The sequence below is a fragment of the Epinephelus moara genome, chromosome 12, assembly GCF_006386435.1.
Source record: "Epinephelus moara isolate mb chromosome 12, YSFRI_EMoa_1.0, whole genome shotgun sequence".
Lineage (NCBI taxonomy): Eukaryota > Metazoa > Chordata > Actinopteri > Perciformes > Serranidae > Epinephelus > Epinephelus moara.
The window spans coordinates 25,520,385-25,542,784 of NC_065517.1; the positions used below are offsets into that span (position 1 = coordinate 25,520,385).

Sequence of the window (22,400 nt, forward strand, 5' to 3'; positions counted from 1 at the left end):
GTCTCAAACAGGTTTAAATTAGTGTGAAGGGGCTTACAAGAGAAGGAGGACAGAAAGCAAGAACACAGACCCCAGAGAGAAAACCTGGATTTGGAGTTTAAAGACAAAGAGGTGGTAAAAACAGCCTCCATTTGAAGGTACAGGTAAGGACTTAACTCATCTTTCCTCGTGGTATGACAATTAATGATCAAAACACTGTACATGTAATATTATATGCAATGTAATACTAGAGCAAGTTATGCATTAACAAGTTTTTTGGATGTTCGTGGACAAGTATTTTGAGTCTAGAAAAACAATTTCAGAAGCTTTTAGTGAATTAATTATTTGCATTCACTTCACAATTTAGAGATTTTATTGTTTCTTTTTCCAGACAGTTTCCACAGAGTGATCATGGCTGAGTACAAGATAGAGGTGACAACAGGTGACAAGCAATATGCAGGAACATGGGACCACATATATGTCACCTTATTTGGAGCTAATGGTCAGAGTGAGAGAACTGAGTTGGACAACTATGGCTTTGACTTTTCAACTGGGACAGTAAGTTAAATGCATTTATTTTATAGTGATTCTCAAATTAGGTTTGGGATAATGTAATGGCTTTAGCTTGTGCATACAGTACATGTATGTTGTGGTAGAAAAGGCCTCTATCAAATGAGTGACCCTTATTTGCTTACTACACCTAACTATATTTAACAAATAGCATCGTGTGGCATTTCACATTATAGTTCATGGATTTTTTTTGCATTTAATATGCTGTCTGACTCAACTAAAACAACCATTTTGACAAAACTTTGTTTATGTTTAAAATAATCCTTATTTCAAGATAGGGATCTACACCATTAAAACCAGTTCATCTCTGGGGAAACTTCTGCTGGTCAAAGTGGAGAAAGATCCGCTTTTGTTTCTCTCAGAAGATGAGTGGTACTTCTCCAAAGTAGTGGTGACGACTCCAGAAGGAGAAGCCATTCTTTTCCCCTGTTACAGATGGATCTCCAGGGGAGAACTGGTGGAGCTGAGAGGAGGGAAAGGTCTGCCTCAAATTTCCAGAATAATCGATATATATATAGATCATTACTATTTAGGTTTATGGATACCAATTTTTATGTTCTTTTCATGCTTTAGCCATGAAGGGTTTTGAGGAGGACCATCCCCTGTTGATTGACCACCGGAAAAAAGAGCTGACGCATAAAAAGAGCTTGTACCAGTAAGTGTTAACGTGTGCAGTACAGCACATACATAAAGCTGCTGTGATGATCTTAGAAGTTTATCTGGGGTCTGATTTTTTCTTTTTAGATGGAAGATTATGGCTGAAGGACTTCCCCACATTAACCATTCTGATAATGCGTCTGAGCTCCCAGCTGAAATCCGCTACTCTAAGTCCAAATCAACTGAAGCAGATAATACAAAAACAATAATGTGGGTCAATACATATATATATATATATAAAATGGACATAACCAAGTTCCAATATAGCCATGTTTTTTATGTTTTAAGGCAAAACATAAAGTTGAATTATTATTAGTGTGTATTATTAAGTGTGTTGTTTAATCCTGTGTCATGCTAACCCCTTTTTTTCTTACTTCAGCGGTCTTGAACTGAAGTTGAAGGGGCTGGTTGGATCTAATGAAAAGTGGGAAAGCATTGAAGACATAAAAAAAATCTTCTGGTGCAAAAAGACGACAATGTCAGGTAGATTTTTTTCCTATTTGCCAGTCCTGCAGCCTTACTCATCACAACAATGTCACTGTCATAGTTTCATACCAACAGATAAATACAGATGCTCCTGTTGGATAAAACAACAAGCTTGTCTATCACGTAAAAACCTTTCTTCCAGAGTATGTTTCAGAGCACTGGAAGGAAGACAACATTTATGGATTCCAGTTTTTGAACGGAGTCAACCCCAATGTGATCAAGCGCTGCTCAGAGCTTCCCCCAAACTTTCCAGTCACAGAGGAGATGGTGAAGCCGTTCCTGGCAGAGGGAACCTCTCCACAGAAGGAAATGGAGGTATGAAGGAACAGTGGCTTTAAATGGCTCATAATCTTTGCTTTGGGAAGACTTGTATAGTTGTAAACTAAGTTCTTATATCACAATGGAAAGTCCCTGAATCATATTGCCTCGCTTTATTACAAATCTGTGATACCTCTTCATGTTCTTCTTTTTTCTATCTTTCCTTCCCATACAGAAAGGCAACATATTCCTCTATGACCAGAAGAAGATGGATGGAATAACCCCCAGAACCTATAACGGTGAACCTCTGCACGTGACTGCTGGTCTCTGTTTACTCTACATGAACCCAGAAAACAAACTGATGCCAATAGCAATACAGGTATTTAAAAGTGAAGTGTTTAACATTCAAGGGGGTTTAGTGGCGTTGGTGGCGGTGACGGACCCGGTGATTTAAACCAGTAAAAACACTGAACAAAGCTGTTTCACGCTACACATCAGTGTATCTCAGACGCTGCTCATTGCAGATGGGTTTCTAACTAAGGTGGCCAGCAGAAAGTTTAGTTTATCTATTCTGGGTTTCTGTAGAAACACAGTGGCTGTGCCCTAAGGAGTTATAAGCAGCTCATTCTAAGGTCCAGAAAACATGATTCTTATGGTAAGGTTATTATACACGAAAAAAAATACGCATATCATATTATATTCCATTTCTGCAAATATATCCCCCTAATGCCTGGTTCACACTACACAACATTTTTGTCTGTTCTGACAGTCACTATGTCAGATTACGCGATTATGGAGTCATAAAATCGTGCCATGACTTGGCTGACAGACATGACGGACTACATGATGGTCCACACCTATCATCCCTGGTCGTCTTCCATGACGTGTGTGTTGTCATCGGGAGCTACGTTTGAAGCACCGCATGCAAACTATGCAAGTCACTGAATCCTCCACAACAAGTTCCTGCAAATGTTTCACAATGAAAGCCTTTTTAGAAAATGAAGGGATTCTTTGAAATTATAATGGGCTTTTAATTTTAAACGGGTACAGGAAGTTTGAAATGACGACGCGATGCATTACTTTAATAAGGCAAACGAGAACGGTAAAAATATAAAAATACAGAGGGAATAAGAAATAATGGCCTGTTTCTGATGCAGTCTGTTTCAAATGAAGCTGATATCCACTGCAGTTGTGCTAAGTAAAAGCTCTGCCACTACTTCATAATGTTATTGCTTTATATCCTCCATTATGATATATAACTTTCTTTGCTAGCCTGATGCTAATGGCAGTACTCACTGGGTTACTAAAATGCCTCTGCTGTTTCATGCTATAATTTTAGCCTTCTTACTCTGTGTGGAAACAGCCCTCGAGCAAATATCAAAAACTCTGGGGTGTTGTTGACATACAGTTGTCCAAGGCAGCAGATCGCTCTGTGTCTCTATTGGTCGAAGTGACAGCTGAAGTCGTGAAGGACAAATAGAAAATCAAACATGTTAGACTTTCTGTCAGGACGTTATGAAACGATGGATCATCTTGCACAACACTCACACTCACTCATTCACGATCCGAGCAGACATCATAGGATGCTGCATCAGGCTATAATGGGGCTGATATCGCGTAGTGTGAACCAGGCATAAATCGTACACACTGGACCTTTAATAACTGACAGAGCAAATTAGTGACAGTTTTTATACTGTGTAAACATTAGTTAAAACACTGGTCTAGTCACATGATCTTACTACAATAGTATGTTTCAGAAGTCATGTTGCACTATTTTAACCTATAAAAATTAAACATGTTTTTATCACATTTTAGCTGCACCAACAACCCTCTGAGCAGAACCCCATCTTTCTGCCCAGTGACCCAGAGACTGACTGGCTGCTGGCCAAGATGTTCATCAAAAATGCAGATTCCATGGATCATCAAGCAGTTCAACACCTCATGAACACTCACTTTCTGGCTGAGGTCTATACTGTTGCCGCTCTCCGCAACTTCTCTGTGATTCACCCCCTCTATAAGGTAAAATAACAAAGCTGAGGTGATGCAAGGTGATGTTTTTTATTTTGCGCACACAAGTTTATTTTCTCATGTTCACAAAAGTTATTATCTTGTTCTGACAAGTTATTTTCTTGTGCACACAAGTTGTTATCTCATTGGCACATGATAATTATCTTGTGCATGAAAGACAGTTTATTTTCTTGTGTGCACAAAAGTTGTTGTTTTTTTTAAATCACCTTTTATCAGTTTTTATGACATTACACTGAACAATGAAGACATAATGACTAGATAAATAAATACTACAAACAATAAAGTAGAAAAATGTTGGAAGGGGTTATATGCACATGTGGGGTAAAGGACTGGCACAAGACATCTTTATTAGTATAGTTTTTCTGAGCTTTAGCTCAGACTGTATTTCAATTGTTCTGTCTTATTCCCATACTTCTAAACAGTTTTGTTTGCTTTGACTTTCTTCTGTGATTGAAACACCCACAAAGTGCTGCTTGTTGTTTGCTTCAATAAGCATCTCACTTTGACTTCCAATATTCTTCCATCTGTCTGTACAGCTGCTGATTCCACACTTCCGATACACTCTCTACGTGAACACTGCAGGCCGCAAAACTCTTTTTGGACCAGAGGGGGCTCTGAGTATAGTATGGTTCTTTAAGATATATATTTCTGAATAATCAAACTGTTCCAATTACATTGCTCTGTGCAAAAATAATCCTTTGCCTTTTATAAACAATGTAGACATTTTTTAAGCTTCAGAAAAAGTATCTGATGGTAATTATTTTTGTATAATTTATATATTAGAGCTCACTTGGATATGATGGCCTGTTTGAGCTCATGAGAAGGGCTCTCTCTGAAACAACCTACAGCTCCCTCTGTCTGCCAGAGAACATCACTGCACGAGGACTGGAGTCCATACCCAACTTCTACTACAGAGATGATGGCCTGAAGCTGTGGAACATCATCAACAGGTATTTTTTTTATTTTACAAGCAACAGCTTACATGTAGAGAGAGGAAGAGTTGTTGCATCATGACTTCTGGTGTCTTTTTGGGGCACTGTCTTTCTTTTTTCACAAATGTCAATACTTAAAAATTTAAATCAAATTGTTCTGTGTTCACCAGCTTTGTGAAGGCAGTAGTGGAATACTATTACCCCTCAGACAGTGAGGTGTGTAAAGACACTGAGCTGCAGGATTGGATCAGTGAGATATTCACACATGGCTTCTTAGGAAACAAAGCTTCAGGTATTTATCCCTTATTCTGAAATCATTTGTTAACACAGTTTATATATAAAAACTTCATAGTAGCCAGTAATATTTTACAGTTTTCAATTCAGATAGTGAATACTAATAATTAACTGAAAATGATTTGCTGTGCTGTCAACAGGGTTTCCAGCAGAGTTTCATACTGTCGAGGAGGTGATCAAGTTCATCACCATGGTGATCTTCACAGTGACAGTTCAACATGCTGCAGTAAACAATGGGCAGGTAAAGAGTTGGGACAGTATTAATGTGTAATCAAGTATTAAGATTGTTTTAACACATTTTCAAATGTATTAAAAATTTGGCAGATGTGTAATCTGCTTCATCCGTTACTACTTTTCTTTTAATAATTCACTTTAGCAGGGTATTAGCTGAGCATTACAACAGAGAAAAGGTTTAAATCCCTTTTTCTGTATTGTTTAACATTAGAAATGGCTTAGTGAATTACCCCACAGAATATAATAAAATGAAATATAAATAACAAAAACTTCAGTGATATACTAAAGGTTCTTTCATATTTTAGTATGACTACTACTCCTGGATGCCCAATGTCTCCCTCCTGTTGCACAAACCTCCTCCAACCACTAAGGGGCAGTCAAGCATGAGGACAATTTTGGAGACCCTCCCAGATGTTGGCGAGACAGTCAGCTTTGCAGCTCTGACTTGGCTGCTTTCAGACAAATACACAGATGTTGTAAGTTTGTCGCGAATAAATACACACTGCATGATCATTATGGTCTATCTACATATTAAAATGTGTTCCTATTCTCTCATTTTTTTAAACAACAAAATGCTACCAGACTAATTTTCTGTCTTGTGTTTGTTATTGTGGCAGGTTCCCTTAGGTTCATACCCTGAGGAACGCTTCGATGAGCCTGCCCCTAAGCAGATGATTAAGGAATTTCAAGCAGAGCTGTCCTTTCTCAGTGAAGCAATTACATTAAGAAACTCACAGCTTGAAGTACCCTACACATATCTGAACCCCGCTGAGATAGAGAACAGTATAACTATTTAAAAAGTTCTGAGGGAGCCATTCTGCATGAGTTGACTGTATCCATGTATTTCTCAACACCAATACTGCATGCTGGGAGGTGCGTTATACTTTGCATTTAGCACATACAATCGGTGAGGTGTTAGAGAGAGCTTGTGAGGTGTTACATACTGGGACAAGAGGACCATATTAAAGTTGTATAACCATGAGTGGGACCGTGTTATGGTGACATGTAGACCTGCAGTACTGTATGTGCAGCGGGAATTTAACTGATGAACACAGGCCCCCTTTTATTCTTAAGCTTTCGCACGCATTTTTGTAATCAGAGGATTGTTCTCTTATTATGTACAATGGAAATGCATGAATTCTTGACCTAAAATATCAAAATAAAGCTGGTCTGATGTGTGTTATTACCTCCACGTGGCCTGTCTCCTACTTCTAATCCAATAAAGTTCTGCAATTTCCATATAGTTTTACTACATGACCTTTTAAACTTAACAACTTTGACTTGAAATAAAGCAACCAAAGGTTAAATTCCTCAAAATGTAACCTCTGGGTTAAACTGGATTTTTAAAGAGTAATTTAACAATTTATCCACTTATACATACAGTCCCTTGGTATCAAGTGATTCGGGGACCATTATATAATGTTAATTACAACAGAAGTTAAATTATTATGTCTCGAGGACAATCCCCCCTCAAAAGTCAGTGAAATATTTATGACATTCCCTGGTGTACCAAGCCCCTAACTTACAAGGTCATATCACCTAATGCTTATAGCCATGTAGGAACCTTACTACTTAACAGTGCTTTTTATTAAGTCACTGGTGCTCACTGTTGGCAAACTCAACTGATGTGCACCACAGGCCACAAACATTTACCATTGACCTTTACCACTACTTAATTGCTAACAAATATGTACAACATTTCATACATCCAAATAGAACAATACCAATACTACAGTCTAATAGCCTTACCAAATTTATGCTACTGGCACGCAACCTGCACATACCATGTTCAAGGTCAAAAATCTGTATGATTCAGCTGGCATGCATCAACACCTGGCTCAACTACCCTTCCTGTACAAACACAGTCTCATCATAGGTTACTGCCTCCCAGTGTAGAAAAACGTTTATGACACCAAAAATAAACACAAAGGCAAACTAATGGATAAATGGCTTTCAAATACATAATTGAAAACCTATCAGTGCTGATAATGCAATGTAATTCAACAGCACCACTCACACACAGACACACATACTCTGTAAATAATATATGGGATACTCTGCTTTCAGCTGTACTCGACTACAAAATTTGAATAAGCTGGTAAAAACATTCAGAGTAGACTATTTTGAGTAACACCAGTTTGGAGTTCATTGTGATGTGGCTCATGTAAGGTGCGCAGTTATTCGGACGGAGTGGGGCTTCGTCTTTCTCCCACCACCTCCTTGCTGCAGAATCCACCATCCAAAACACGATCCGATTATTTTTAGACTACACCGTACAGTAAATAGACCGCGCGGACTTTAAACAAGAGCCGTATTATAGGCTTTCATAACCCAAGTCAAGTCCGCCATAGTAAATGACTGTCGGCATATCACTGAGTTAAAGCAGTTACAATGTTGTTCAGATTCGGAGTCATTCTCACTCCGGAGTCTTCGGATGTAGAGGTCTTTGTTTTGGGTTCGCGTGCAGAAATGGGTCACTGGGACCCGAGCGGAGCGGTGCAGATGAGAGCTTCACAGAAGCTCCCGTCAACACATGAACCTTGTCTGTGGATCGGCGACGTGCAGCTGGCGGAGCCGTTCAAAGACACGCTGTGGTTCAAGTTCGTCAAAAGAGTCCGGGGCACTTACATCTGGGAAGGTATACATCAGTGCTGAGGTGTTGTGCGTCAGATTTAGCCGTGCATATAGTGTTTTTATTGGGTCATACATGTAATTCCCATCGAAAGTAACGTTTCAGGGAAAGGACAAATAACTCCGCCATATTTGGTTTATACTGTGTAATGTATCCTTACCGCCACATGATGGCGGTAAAGTGACACTTGTTATTCAGTATGTGACTTGAGTCAGTGAACTTGTAAATGTGTTTCTACCAAGACTTTATGTAAAGCAGTAATTCCACAGTGTAAAATATGACATTACAATTAAAAGTCCTGTATCCAACATTATACCCATGTATAGTTTTTTTTTTATTACAGTACGAAAGTATTATTTGCAAAATGTACTTAAATATCAGCAGTGAATAGACTGTGAATGTAAAATGGCCCCATTCAGTGTCATTATTAATCATAGTATATCACTGGATTATCATCACTGACAGATTATCATGTAAGCAGTATTGTAATGCTGTAGATTGTTGAAGTGGAGTGGAGTTATATACTGTTGTGTTTTATGTTAAAAAACCTTAATAATTAGTAAACTGTTCATATGATTTCACTTTAATTAAAATCTGCAAATTAACTAGTAACTGTACCTGTTAGATTTATGTTCTATAGTAAAGTGAAAACTGCAGTATTTCCCTCTAAATGTTTGTGGACCGAAAGCATTCAGTAGCAGAAAGTGGAAATGCTCAGGAAAATTAGCAGCATAAAAGTAAATGCACTTAGTTAATCTCCACCATTGCTTGTTGTTAAATGAGATCTATTTTCTCTCTCTGTATTTGACACCTAAACAGTTGTTTTCCTGTTTAATACAACATACACATATTTTGTCCATCAAAGAAAGTGACAGGCGAAGTCTTTCCTAACCTTCAGAAGGTTGTCTTCTTTGTCACCAGGTAACGGTCCGTGCCATGACAGATGTTGTTCATATGATGAGAGGAACGTGGTAGATGGAGTGTACTGCCATCCAATTGGTCACTGGATAGAGGAAACAGGACACACAGATGAGATGAAACACACCACTGACTTTTACTTCAGCGTGGCTGGTCATAAGGCCATACATTTCTCCAGGTAATACAGTACAATAAAGCTATTAGCATTTTGTTGTATGGGACTGCTGTAAGTGTCTCAATTTCATGAAGTGAGTAAAACATGTCACCGTTGTGGCTTAAAGATTTTAGAAATCTGAGCGTCAGTAAGTTGGCAGCTTGACTTTAGACTGTTGGAGGTGAGCAGCATGGCTGGCCTGATACACAAACTTGAGGGTTTTCTGTTGTGTTTTTCTGTCAGTTGGACATTTATATTTATTCTTTGCTTCACGCCTGCAGTTTCCAGTAAGAAAAAAAAAAGCCCTTCATCTGCAAACTGATAAAGTACTCCTCTTGTAGCCTGCAATAAGTACAAATAGAGATTCATCATTCTCCCCTGCATTTAATGAAACATGATAGATGTTGCAAGTTTTCTGCCTTTGTCATGTGGAATTCAATGTGTGTACCATATTTAATAATACTGGAAATTAATGAGGTCCCCTGGGGCCAATGAATTTCCATGCTGAAGTGCGATTGTCTCTTGAACAACACTGAGGTTCACATCAGCTCCTCTTCGCTCATCTTCCTTTCCGTTTTCAAACATAACCAATCTTCTTTAGTAAGGCTTTTCTATTAATCTACATTCTTAGTGCAAGTATGAATTCTGCTTCATCCTGATAATATATCTATTAGAGAAAATTCTTCTCCAGTACAGTGTCCTGAAAAAGAGGGCAGGACAGTCATGTCACACTCCCCTTTCTTGATGAAAGCTGTCCCTCACTTACAGGACAGACAAAGCCTCTCATGCCTGCACACTCCTTTGTTTTTTAACCTTGCTCTTTCCTATTTAGTTATAAATGCTGTCCGTCACTTGCTAGACCACAAGCAGCTGTATTATTACCTCCTCAACCTTGTCAGTGATCTCACTGGAAAGGACAGGGCATCAGTCACAATTCACTTTAATTTTCTAAGTGTTAAGTATTTAAGGTATTTAAATCTCTGTCCTATTCATAAGTCTATTTAACAGATAGCAAGATATTTTTATATCAGTGCGTAACTTCGCAATGACAGGTTTTACTAAAATCAGTCATTTATAGCCTCCAGGCTCAATAGTTGCAATAAAACCATTCACTCTATGCTCCAGTCAAATTAGAGCTCAACTTTTATCATAAATGTAAGTAAATATGTCAAAGATCTTGTTGGAAGTCACTAGTTTGCATGTGCATTGTTACCCCTGACACTTTTTGCAATCTGGCTGGCATTTATCAAAGTTTTTGTAGGTTTGGAGAATTCAACACTATTTCAGCAAGACTCTAAACACATCAGTGACACAACCTTTAGGAAACCATGAGCAGTAGTGACAGACAGACTTAGAGGATTAGATGTCATTTACTTAAAGGGAGGGTCTATCTGCATTCTTTCAAAAGGAAACCCACTCAGCCATCAGTAAAAAGGTGTTGTGCCATTGTACCGAAGGCTCAGAATTTCAAAATCCCCAAAATCTCCCATTTGTCCAAAAGGCCATTGTCTGACAGCCCAGTGTCTTGAAAACAAACGTGCATTTCTCTAAAGGAGAAAGCCACTGATTGGTTTATCCTGATATTATTACCCTAACCAGTCTCACTCCTCATCTCTGAAGCGAGTCACTCCTTTACCATAGTAGGAAGGTTCAATGACGCCATTCTGCATAAGAATTAGCCTGCATGTCCCTCTGTCTGGGAATGTAGCCAATTTTCTGGGGTTGTCACATTCTGGCCAGTTGGTCTATTGGTTGGTCGTTATACTCTGTGTCCACCAAAGCATTTCCTTTCCCAGCTGAAAGTGGCAGTTGTTGTTGTGAAGCACTTGTAGATGTCCTATGTGATGGTTGGTCTTTGTGGTATTTGTCCTGCCTCTTCTCCACTGTGATTGGACGGCTGGTGACATACCACAGCGTTCTAACCAAATATTTTTAAGCTCTAATTTTTATTCGGAAAATGGATTAATTACTTAAGACATTCAGTTTAAGTTTTAGCATTATGAATTTATTTTACTAAGTCTCCACTGCAGTTCAAGGCTGGATTATAAAGCTTCTGAAAGAAATACAATAACACTGGAGCCCTTGTTGGAGTAGCAGGGTGGCTAACATTAGCTACTGGGCTGAAAATAGTAACTAAGAAAATCAAGATTTTCTTTGCCTGATTAAAATGCTACTATTTTCATAGAGGCCCTTCTGAGCACTATGCATGTGTTTTGGTGATACCAGGCTTTCAGATAAATGAGCTTTTGCTCCAATGGTACATTTTTTGGACTATTGGGGCTTGCCAATGATGAGCCATCGGAACAATAGGCAGTCCCCAGCAAAAGACGGAGACATAGATTACAGCAGTGATGCCCTCCCCTAAGACACACAACTGGAAAGCTTCAGTTATATAAAAACCTAAAAAAAAAAAAAAAATGTAGCCGCCCTTTAATATCTGGGGGTTATCTGCAGCAAAAACAATTCCAATGAATGGTTTGGAGGATGCATGTTCATATTTCAATGAAATCTGTGTAATGGTCCTAAATTGATGCCAAAAAGTCACACACACAGCACCCAGCAGACACTCATCAACCTACCCATGCATGCCTTCCTTTTGTAAGGCACATACTCAGTGCCATGGTATACCAGGCACAGCAGAAATTAGCCCGGGACCCCTGAGGCAGTGAGCACATAACTTGCATAAGAATGAGCAGGCTTGGCTGGTGCCATCAGGTTTTAATTTGTGTCCGAAGACCTTACAAGGCTTATGTCAAGGACCTGTGTTCAGTAGGAAGCACTGTGCCCTTGTATCTTTCCTATTAATAGCTTTTTAAATTAGTCTCTCAGACCTTGCATCCGTGTAGCCCCAAGTATTATACACACTCACCTCTGCAATAACTCATTATATGATTCAAAAAGACTTTAACTCACTGTCTAGCAGGTGCCTCGTCTCTCTTGCTGATATTCAGGGGAGAGGAGGCCTAAAGGTTATAGAGCCAGTTTTGTAATGAGTTTTTATTACTGCTGAACTGAATAAGAGTCAATTTATAAAATCAGCTTTGAACAACTGAACACCAGAGACAAAACTGACAGTTTCCAAAACAAATACTCCTTCACTGTTAGGTCAGGTGACACAGTATATGAAAACTACCAGAATCGTCCAAGAAAAAATGAATATTTTCATTTTATGTAATAGAGTGAAATGGTTAACCGAACTTTAAGTCATTGTTTCTGTGCATATACATTGTTTATGTATCTGATGTATAACGTGTATAACTCTTCGGCAAAATAATCCTGTTGATTTACCTACAACAGCCGTTTTGCAGGGGTTTTTTATGTAAAGAAAGGTCATCTGATAACACCAAGTCAAGACCAGAGACTGCAGTGCCACTCTAGGACATCACAGATTAACAGCGTCCTTCCTATGTTTCACCTCCTCTGGTTGTTGACTTTATGTATGCTAATGAGCACTAAATGGAGTCTGCCTTAGTGGTCAGGAGGAGAATTAGAGGTACAAGAGGTCAATCAACCATCAGTGCTACGAAGGAGAGAGGGAGGAATGTCATGTAGGAGGAAGAATCAGAGAGAGATGGATTTGTTGGCCAGTGACGTACTGAGGTCTGCTTTCCTTTGATCTGCCTGCAGGACTCTTTTAAAAAAATAACATCATTTTGCTCAGGAGTAACTTGAAATTCTGTGCTCCTACCTATCACACTGGCCAGCAGTCTCTCTCTGTACCCATTTTTTTTTGCTTTCAGTGTCTGAGGCTCTATTCAAACCCTTTAAACCATGTTATCCTCTAATACAGCTACAATACAGTTGTAACCCAGCATCACATTTTTTTATTCTGTATCTCCACTTGGCATCCTTTGTGTCCTTTATTCAAACACCACTATTGAAATGCAGATCCATTCTGAGCCTGTGTTCTTGGAAAATATTCACCTGTACAATCAGTCATTTCTTGGACCTCACAAGTTCAGAAAGTATGGCATATAATAATGACTTAAATGCATGTAATTGATTAATGCATCCCTGTGTATTGCTCCCAGGGTGCTGCCACGCATTTGGCTGGGCAGCTGCCCTCGACAGGTGGAGCATGTGACTATAAAGATGAAGCATGAACTGGGGATTACTGCAGTGATGAACTTCCAGACAGAATGGGATTTGGTGAACAACTCCAGTGGCTGCAGGCGCAACCCTGGGGAAGCCATGACCCCGGAGACTATGATGCATTTGTACAGAGACTGTGGCCTGGTGTATGTGTGGATTCCCACACCTGATATGAGCACTGAGGGTAAGGAGAATTTTGTGGACATACAATAATAAAAACAGGAATCACATTAGTATTAAGAGGAGTCAGAGTGAGGGGACAGACAGCGTGGAGCAAATTACACTTTGGCAGTGCATATTAAGGGTGTAAATTTCATTATGATATATCGATCTTTTGGACAAGGGTACACTATTTGCTGTTATCACAACGGGTGCCAGGATATAATTTCGATTTGATTCAATTCAGGGGCCTGTGATCACTATGTGACAATTAGAGCTGTGACAATAAGTCAGTTAAATCAATATAACAATCTAGATAGATGTATCGCAACATACCTTGTGCATATACAGTACAGTGCAGTTATGAGTCAGAGTCATCCAGCTAAAAAGCTCTAAGCTCACCCAGAATGCCCACCTTCACTGTGTTGGGTTTAGTTACCTCAGAAAGCTCACTGAAGGTTCCATTCAAATATTTACAGGTCAGAAAATGAGCAAGGATGAGTTCTTGTGATAACAGTTACTATAACTAGACGACTGCAAGAAATAAGCCCCAAAAGGATCTATTATTGATGGAATTACAGTAGACCGTGACCATTAATCATCCTGCAAGCTTTCCTTAACCAGAACGTTAATAATTAATCATACAGTACAGTATCTCTTGTGTTGTGTCAATCACAAAAAAAGGAAAACATCAGATTCCACGGTGAATTTAAGCAAATAAATAATTGATAAACTAGAGTGCAAACAAAATTTCCAGAAATAGAGATCCTACAATATGTGTACCCATCAATACTGTACTTCTAGTTTACCCCTGACAGTGTGATATTTTACTCATGAGGCAGTTTCTTGGTTGAAACAAAAAATTACCAATGAGCGACTGAGTTTTCATTAACTCTCTTCTGCAGCAGCTGCTCCTTTCATCCATCAGTCTCATCTGATCAGCTTTGATCACATTGACTGATCAATTATCCACCTCACAACTCAATCTCCACAAGTGCCCAGGAAAATTACTAAGCCTTCTTAAAAACATAAAACATACACTTTTGAGCCATTTCTCAAACTTGAACACAGCAGGAATTTATGGGCTTTGGGCTGAGTGCCACAGACAGAGTTGGGAAGTCAGTGAAAAACCAACACATTGTTAGTTTTTGTCTTTTCATTGGATTTTTTTTAAGAGTGAATAAAAGATGAAGAACACAGAATATCTCAGGCCCTCTCTTTTAAGTGTACTGTGTGTTACTGTCTTCTTCTGCAGGTCGGATCAGGATGCTTCCCCAGGCTGTGTTCTTGCTTCATGGTCTCTTGGAGAATGGTCACACTGTCTATGTTCACTGTAACGCTGGTGTAGGCAGGTCGACAGCTGCCGTGTGTGGCCTGCTCATGTACGTCCTCGGCTGGAGCTTGAGGAAGGTGCAGTACTTTGTGACAGCCAGGAGGCCGGCAGTGTACATAGACGAGGAGGCTTTAGTCCAGGCTCAAGCAGACTTCAACCAGAAGTTTGGACAACTGCGATCGTCCATCTCTTACCCAGAGACATGAGAATCAAGTGTCCTTACACTGAAGTCTTTGGATTTGAAGCAGAATTTTGTCATGATTCTTGACAAAGTGTGAAAAAACAGTCAGCATGAAAGGTGCCAGAAGGCGAAATAAGCTACAACAAGAAAATTAACTTCTTTCCACTTAAACCTAATGTAAATAAATGACCCAATTCAGCTGAAAGCCTTTTGAAATCTGGTTGATCCCTCAAGTACCTGGAGAGAATTCTGCTGGCTGACAACATAGATGTTTCAAGCAATTAATCCTTCTGTGATGTGTTCCCTTTAACTTCAGGAATTAGTCTTTTCCATTAAGCTCATACTTATGCAAATTGTGCACCTGGAGTCACCTGAGTTTTCAGTAAACGTCTGCAGAATGTCTCTTTTGTAACAATCAATAAATAAAGTTAACATTTTTAGATGGCGACTTTTAGATGTGTTGAACAGTAATGAATGAGTGGAACAGAGGTTGATCTGGTAGAATTCTTTAAAGGTTGATATAATAACAATAGTTTAGAAAAGGAAAAAGCCAATTAATTGGCAGACATCTACGCCCCAGTACACTTCGACAGACTCACACCAAAAGCGACCTGCTTTCTCTCGAGCTGTACCCACTATCAGCGCTTTTTTGCTCGATTTTACACAACCCACCCTTCTACAGTTCTGATTGGTGATATACGGCGCTTCATGACTGGTGGAGGCTGCGCAGCCATTGGCTTCTATCAGAGCCAAGTTTCGCCTATGTCCTGTTGACGTCAATTATTCGGCCAAAAAGATAAATCTGTCGACCTCTAGAGGGGAACATACAGCAAAACAAATAAATATCACTGGGCTGCCTATATTGCTGTTTGCTCTCACTTAACAAGCTATGCTCCTGAGTTAAGGATTATCCACAGCTGCTATATTGCACAATTATGTATCACTTTAGAAAATCCTTTTTTTAAAATTCAGAAGGGAAAATTCTTATTTTTTCTTTTTTTTTCTTTGAAGAGATGCCAGAGCAACAAATCAATTCCAAAAAAAAACAAAATAATGACAATGCCTCTCCCTCTCTGTCAGAGAGATATTCAGCTCCCAGACACTGAAGAATACAGCTCCGCCCCATCTCTCTGAGAGAGCTTGATAGCATTTCATCTTTATTTATTTATCCGACAGATGCTATTCCAACCCATCTCCTAAATAACAAAAGCAACATCCCTGCCAGACCATTTTAATGCATACATAATAAGACATTATTGGAATACTGTTTGTTGTCAATTTTGACGGTCTGCCTAGACTCATACTGAAGATATATTGCTTTTTTAAGATACAGTGTTTTGTTACCTGTCCCTGATTTAAGAAAGTTTGTGGATTAGAGGAGAGAATTTTCTCCAAAAGCACAAGTCATATTCTCATTACCTTTCAGTGTGTCCCCTCAGAAGACAGCACCTTATAGAGGGTGTCAGTGAAGATGGGTGGGTGGATTGAACCATGCATGTGTGCTTGGAAAAGAAAAATCACTGTGGATTTCAAAACATTCTAAAAATATTCACCAAAACTGAATATAAAATGAATGAAATACTTTTTTTCTTTTTTTGAAGAAGCAGAGTGTGTACTGTGTATACACTGCTGTATGTGAGTGCTGGAGTTTGTCACTTAATGGATGCCCATGTAATTGGTAAACATGTTGCATTTATTCCACCGGGTTACTGCCAGTGATTGATGTTATAAAGTATAAGCAGTCCACATGATTTTCAGGATCTGCCAATCACCCACACCAGTTCCCCGTATCCCTGCATTCACATTAGATAAGCATTAGAGAGCATTTGCAACTGTTAAAGAGATGGCTTTTTATGGTGCAGAGGAATCCACAAATATCTCTTAAATTCCATTTAATCCAGAATGTGCCGAGAGGAAACACTGTGTACCTGTGCTGATCCTGTTGTTTTGGTGTGCTATGTCCCTGCAAGCCATCAGCTTGTATTTATTCCCTCCGCTCCTTCTTTTACAGACACATTCACTCTGCTGATTTAAAGTGTCACAGACCCATTCTTTAAATGTGCTTCTGCAGTACACATTCTCTTTTGTCCATTAATAGATCCATCAACAGAGACACACCATTTTCCTGATGAATGAAATAAACACTTAGAAAGAATAACCTTTTAGGATGGATCACAGTAAATGGTTCAATCCCAATATCTAAGCAGACGGGCTTGGTGATAATCCATTTGTGTGAAAGGTGGACAGCAAAAATTATTCCGACAGTATTTGAATACATTAAATGTCCTCTCATTTATGCAGAGACATTTTTAGTACAGTCCTTGGAATGCATGTCCTGTGTACAAGGTAGGCTTGGGTGGTATCTATCTTTTCATACCACAGCATACACAGCATATACTGTAGCTGTATTTATGTGCAGGGCTGTTTTCCCTGTGGTCTCTCAACTCTCTCTCTGTTGCGGGCTGGCTGTTTCCCGTTGGTCCTGTTACGTTTTCCCCACCACCCACAGTCAGCTCAGCTGCCTGTTGCACCAGACTGACCTCTGGTGGTGCATAATGTGCACTACATGCAAAACATCCTCATTACAGCCTCTCCAGTATGAGGCTGATAGAGAGATGAGAGTCTGTATTGTTCACTATATTGAAGTCTGGATTTCTAAATACCCTGGTATACTGTAATACCATGATTCCACCCAAGCATAATGCAAAGTACCCAAACAAACTACCTGACGTTTAATATGTGCAGATTACAATAACGTTACCAAAGCAATGTTACAGATTATTTTGACCTTGTGTTGGTCAAGAGGATGATGTTCTGAATTTTATTTCAAATCTCTGTCAACTTGCTTTTATTGAGGAAAATATTGGGAAGATATGAAATAGACTGACCTGCTGAATTGAGATTAACTGAGATTATAACTTAATGATTTCAGCCATTAAAACTGCTTCAGTTATGTTCGGGATGTTAATCAAAAGGATGTGTCAGGATAGGATAGGATTCCCCTGAGCAAGGCAGGCAATCAGGCAGGCGGAGGGGCTTACATTAAAACCACTATTTGGATGCACATTATTATATTTAGTATATTTTCACAGGCAATACTGTCTCTCCCTACATGCTATGTTGTTTTAAATGCACTGCTCCAGTTTCTGATTCAGATGGTAAATTCAAATCAGTACGAGTTAAGTGCCACAGACTGCTATCAGCTCAGAGACTCCAGCCAAGATGAAAACAAAATGCCAGAGCTGTGCCCTGGATTTACTGCCAAGCTTCCTAAATAAAATCTACAGAACGTCTGAAATGGCAAATTTCACCAACTGTGAAGATTTTATCATTATTAGCAGTGGGAATGAAGCCTGTCAGTGTATCAAAGACGGCAAATACCCCGGACAACCCCTGCATGCCTGGTGGCCTCACGATTAGCACTTTAGACAGTGACAGTTAAACGCAGGTGCAGAATGTTTTAAAAGATCTACCTGAGCTGTACAGGCAACAAGGAGAATGCTATAGACCATGGGCTGATCTACTGATTGTCATATAAACCCGAGTCACAGCACTACTGAATATTGTAAGCCCATATCATCATACAAATATGAAGTCTCCATCACCTAATGTGTTAGAAATTACTATTGTATATAATAACCATATCTAGGTTAACTCCCCCAACTATTCAAGTCATAGCCACCAGTTCCATGTCACAGTTGGTGTTCCATTCGCATCACTGACAAACATCACTTATGCAGTGCAGATGCATTTTTTTATTGTGGTCAAAAACATTGCTGCCAATCATATTCTGTGTAATTCAGCCACATAATCATGCAGTATAGTTTAGGGACATGTGATTAGTCAATTAGACGATTAAACGTTGCTACCCTCGCTAGTCTTACCAGAAGTACCAGTTGGTTAATCTTAATATTTTAAGATACCCAGAGGAAAACAGGAGGAGTTTGGATCAGCATGTGAGACTAACCAGTAGCTCTGATCACTTGCAGCTCCCCCTCTCTCTATCTTTCTTTCACACACAAACACACACGGATTCAATGAATGGAACTGTGTACAAGCGACCAGTATAAGTCAGCAGCTATCCACGGACACTCAAACACACTCACAGGGGTGTAGTACCAAATTCTGGGTCCCATGCATAAGCAGTCTCTGTGGGCCCCTACCATTCCTCTCACAACTTTTGTATTTTTTATTTTTTTTATTAACAAAGTTTCTTTGTTTTCTTTCCCTTTCTTTTTTGTTTTTGGAATGTATTTCCCATTCTTGGGGAAAACATGACAGTGTACACTGGTGTCCAGCAGCATAAGCAGTCACTCCCTTAGCTCTAGCTGCATTCAAAGACGGACTAAACCATTTTGCACCTTTAAGAGAATTAGAGGGGCCTCAGAGAGCTTCCACTGTTTTTTATACAAAGCATAGTCTTTCAACCTATTTATTCAGCCAGTTTTACTAATTACTTTGAAATAAAAAACTACAAACAAAAACAAACTTTTCATTTCATGCTTTTCGAAAACCTTAATCAGTCCCCCCCCCCCCCAACTATGATGCTCCTGCACCCTCACTCCAATGGGATGTCTTCTTGCTAGACTGAACTATAGGGGCTGAATGTGGTGCTTTTATGCGCATAGGGAGACAAGCCTGGGTGCATGTGCCTGTGTCAATTTGTGTGCACAACCATGCATGGCAGAGCTACTGCGTGTGTGTTTTGAATGGAGATAAGTCAGGGCGTTAAATACTCAGTAAATAAATGTTATTTGTTTTATTTAGACAATCTTTTAAACTTATAGATTAAATTGTGCAACTAGTCAACTAGTCTAAGTTAAACTTCCATTTAAACATCAGGGAAATGTGTCATAAGGAACATCCCTTGTATAGTTAAACTTGACAGCAAAAGCAGTGACCACATACCCAGGACAATTAAGCAAGCTGAGTGGTGCACCACTGATTTCCAATACGGTACTAGATCCTTGTGACATTTAACAGCTCTTAGTTACTCTGAAGCGCACACTGTCATGAACTTCAGATTATGTCACACAGTAAAGTGAGTGACACATCATCTCACTGAGTTGACAAATCCATCTCCTGAACAAGCAGTGCTCCACAACATCTCATGTTTACCAATATCTGGGATATCAATACCAATAATTGTGTGTGACGCAGAAACTCTTGTCAGAATCAAATCCCTTTAAATTCAATATATGAGATATTAGAGGATTTGTTTGTTGCAGCAGACAGCTAACAGACAGAGATAGCACAGGGTGCAAGCAGACATCACAAGTCAACCCGTGTACAGTAGTATATCACTCTAGACAAGATATATATTTATATTCTATGGCTATATTTACTGTCAACTGTTGCCTCATTTCATCCAACAGTTTGATAACAAAGCTGTTTCCAGTAACAAGACAGACACTCAGTCCACGTCTTGCGAAGGCTCATTAAACGTCCCTCCGCTTTATTTTGCATATCTGTGAGATGGATGAGCAAAGCCATTTAAAGTCAGCAAGGCAATACTCACAAGAAGATATTTGTTTACTTTCTCTATCAGATATTATTATCTAAGCACAGCCAGTCAGCTGGAGAGTGAGTTGTGTGTTTTGCAATAAGCCTTTGGTCCTTTAAGATGCATGATGATGATTTTTTTTTTACACGAACTCTGCCCTTTGAAACGTTTCCCATTTGTCTTCTATGCAGTTCTATTAGCTAGACCAGTCTGCACTGGGGATTCATTTATCACAGAGAGGTAAAGCTTTTTCACCTGCACAGACAGTCCTACATACAAAGAGCCACAAATGATTTATATTCATCACATCAGTCCAGGCACCCCTGGTCAATTTACTTAATAGATTCCAAGTCCAGCCATATTATTTGCATGGCGCAGGCTCACTGTGTGCTTAAGAAAAATCCAGCAATGAAGACATTGCTCCTGACTTTGCTCCCAGGCAGAACTCCAGTCACCCTGGCAGGTACAGACTGGAGAGGGAAAAGTGAAGAAAGGTAGTTTGACCAAGTAGCTCCAGATTTAAAGGCTTATTCTATCATGTATCCTTCAGTAGCTTGCATCGGCAGCCCATCATGTCGGAGGACGGGGGGGAGGTTTATCTAAGCAGTCCAATAACATCTGACTGTGAGGCATTCTGTGGAATATGAATAAGCATGAGTAATGTCAGACAGTTGAAAATATAGTAAAAAAACAAAAACAAATCTAAGAGGCCACAGTGTGATGTTGTTAAATAATAAATATGAGATTGAGAGATGTAGACTGACATAGCATTATTATAGCATTATTTCTGTGTGTGTGTGTCATGCTAAAATATGGCATGTTTTCCTCCAGACACACCACATACTTAATAGACATGAATTCTGTGCTGACACTGACAGCAGCTTTTTCCAACAGGGTTTGCTTGTTGAAAAATGCTGACCATTCTCCACACATCACCTGCACTGTAGTCCAGAAAAATGCTCTTGTGCTCAATGGAAAAAGATACAATAAGGTTCGTTGGAGTGTCAACCAACTTTAAAATTATTTTCAGTAATGAGAGACCTCAATCACATTGCTTGCAGTTTTCCAATATAAACTTAAAAGCATTCTGTTAGCTGTGCATATTCACTGCATGTTGATATACATACAGTATAAGGATTGGAAAGTGATAACTCAAAGTACAGAGTCACAGAGATGGAGCCGTCAAAACATGCACCAGAGCCTGTAGGGGCGGATTATCCAAGCAGCCAACATATGCTAAGCTGGTCTATTGGCCAACTGAACTTTAATGCATTATTTGCAGTCTGAGTCATTCCTTAAGCAGCTAGTGGCAGTGCCCGACTGATATTCAATAATATCCAGTCTTTGTCCCTGGGGGACCATAACAATGACTGAGCTGATATATGCAGACTTGATATTTCTCAGGCAGACTGTGTGAACAAAATCTGAAAATTGTTTATTAGTGTAACACATCGACTATGCACCCAATTAATTCCCTAATCAGTTGGTGGGCTTTTACCTTACTCGGGGTGCACTTAATTTCCTTTTTTATCAAGAACCTTACTGAGATTTAACTTATGCATTATGCATGTCTATTCTAAAGATATATTATTCCATAAACTTCTTGTCTGAATAACTAAAAAGTGCAGTTTGTTCACCACACATCACTGATTCAAATTCAACTTAATGACTTCTGTTTGGAAATGTTATCAAATCAAATCAAATCGAGTTAATTTATGTAGCAAATTTAAAAACAACTGCAGTTGACCACAGTGCTGTACAAATTAAAAGAATGACACACAAATATAAGCAATAAAACAGAATAGGGTGTCGGTGGCTTAGTGGTAGAGCAGGCGCCCCATGTACAAGGCTGTTGCCGCAGCAGCCCGGGTTCGAGTCCAGCCTGTGGCCCTTTGCTGCGTGTCTCTCCCTCTCCCTCTCCCCCCATCACACTTCACTGTCCTGTCAATTAAGGGCAAAAAATAATTAAAAATAAAAAATAAAACAGAAT

General features: G+C 39.3%; 2 protein-coding genes across 3 annotated transcripts; both read left to right on the forward strand.

The window, feature by feature from the left end:
* Nucleotides 1-30: 30 nt before the first annotated feature.
* On the forward strand, nt 31-6,525 carry LOC126398433 (hydroperoxide isomerase ALOXE3-like). Its single transcript, XM_050057771.1, has 15 exons — nt 31-143; nt 371-537; nt 824-1,028; nt 1,123-1,204; nt 1,294-1,416; nt 1,586-1,689; nt 1,835-2,007; nt 2,186-2,329; nt 3,766-3,969; nt 4,515-4,601; nt 4,762-4,928; nt 5,081-5,202; nt 5,345-5,445; nt 5,744-5,914; nt 6,056-6,525. The coding sequence occupies exons 2-15, from the start codon at nt 391-393 to the stop codon at nt 6,233-6,235; spliced, it is 2,010 nt and encodes a 669-aa protein (XP_049913728.1). The 5' UTR covers nt 31-143; nt 371-390; the 3' UTR covers nt 6,236-6,525.
* A 1,048-nt stretch (nt 6,526-7,573) lies between these two features.
* Nucleotides 7,574-15,508, forward strand: epm2a (EPM2A glucan phosphatase, laforin). 2 transcript variants are annotated; one of them, XM_050057774.1, is made up of 4 exons: nt 7,574-8,076; nt 8,992-9,166; nt 13,174-13,418; nt 14,649-15,504. In XM_050057774.1, the coding sequence occupies exons 1-4, from the start codon at nt 7,830-7,832 to the stop codon at nt 14,930-14,932; spliced, it is 951 nt and encodes a 316-aa protein (XP_049913731.1). In that variant the 5' UTR covers nt 7,574-7,829; the 3' UTR covers nt 14,933-15,504. The 2 variants fall into 2 exon arrangements, with proteins under 2 accessions (XP_049913731.1, XP_049913732.1); XM_050057775.1 differs by having other exon boundaries at nt 7,958-8,076; nt 8,972-9,166; nt 14,649-15,508.
* Nucleotides 15,509-22,400: the final 6,892 nt, after the last annotated feature.

What these genes read in the sequence shown, in the direction of transcription:
- LOC126398433 (XM_050057771.1), top strand. Translation starts at nt 391, where the DNA reads ATGGCTGAGTACAAGATAGAGGTGACAACAGGTGACAAGCAATATGCA. An exon ending in CATAAAAAGAGCTTGTACCA is followed by an intron (nt 1,205 to 1,293) that starts GTAAGTGTTAAC and finishes TTTTCTTTTTAG; the next exon opens with ATGGAAGATTATGGCTGAAG. An exon ending in TGATTCACCCCCTCTATAAG is followed by an intron (nt 3,970 to 4,514) that starts GTAAAATAACAA and finishes CTGTCTGTACAG; the next exon opens with CTGCTGATTCCACACTTCCG.
- epm2a (XM_050057774.1), top strand. Translation starts at nt 7,830, where the DNA reads ATGTTGTTCAGATTCGGAGTCATTCTCACTCCGGAGTCTTCGGATGTA. An exon ending in AAGGCCATACATTTCTCCAG is followed by an intron (nt 9,167 to 13,173) that starts GTAATACAGTAC and finishes TATTGCTCCCAG; the next exon opens with GGTGCTGCCACGCATTTGGC. An exon ending in ACCTGATATGAGCACTGAGG is followed by an intron (nt 13,419 to 14,648) that starts GTAAGGAGAATT and finishes CTTCTTCTGCAG; the next exon opens with GTCGGATCAGGATGCTTCCC.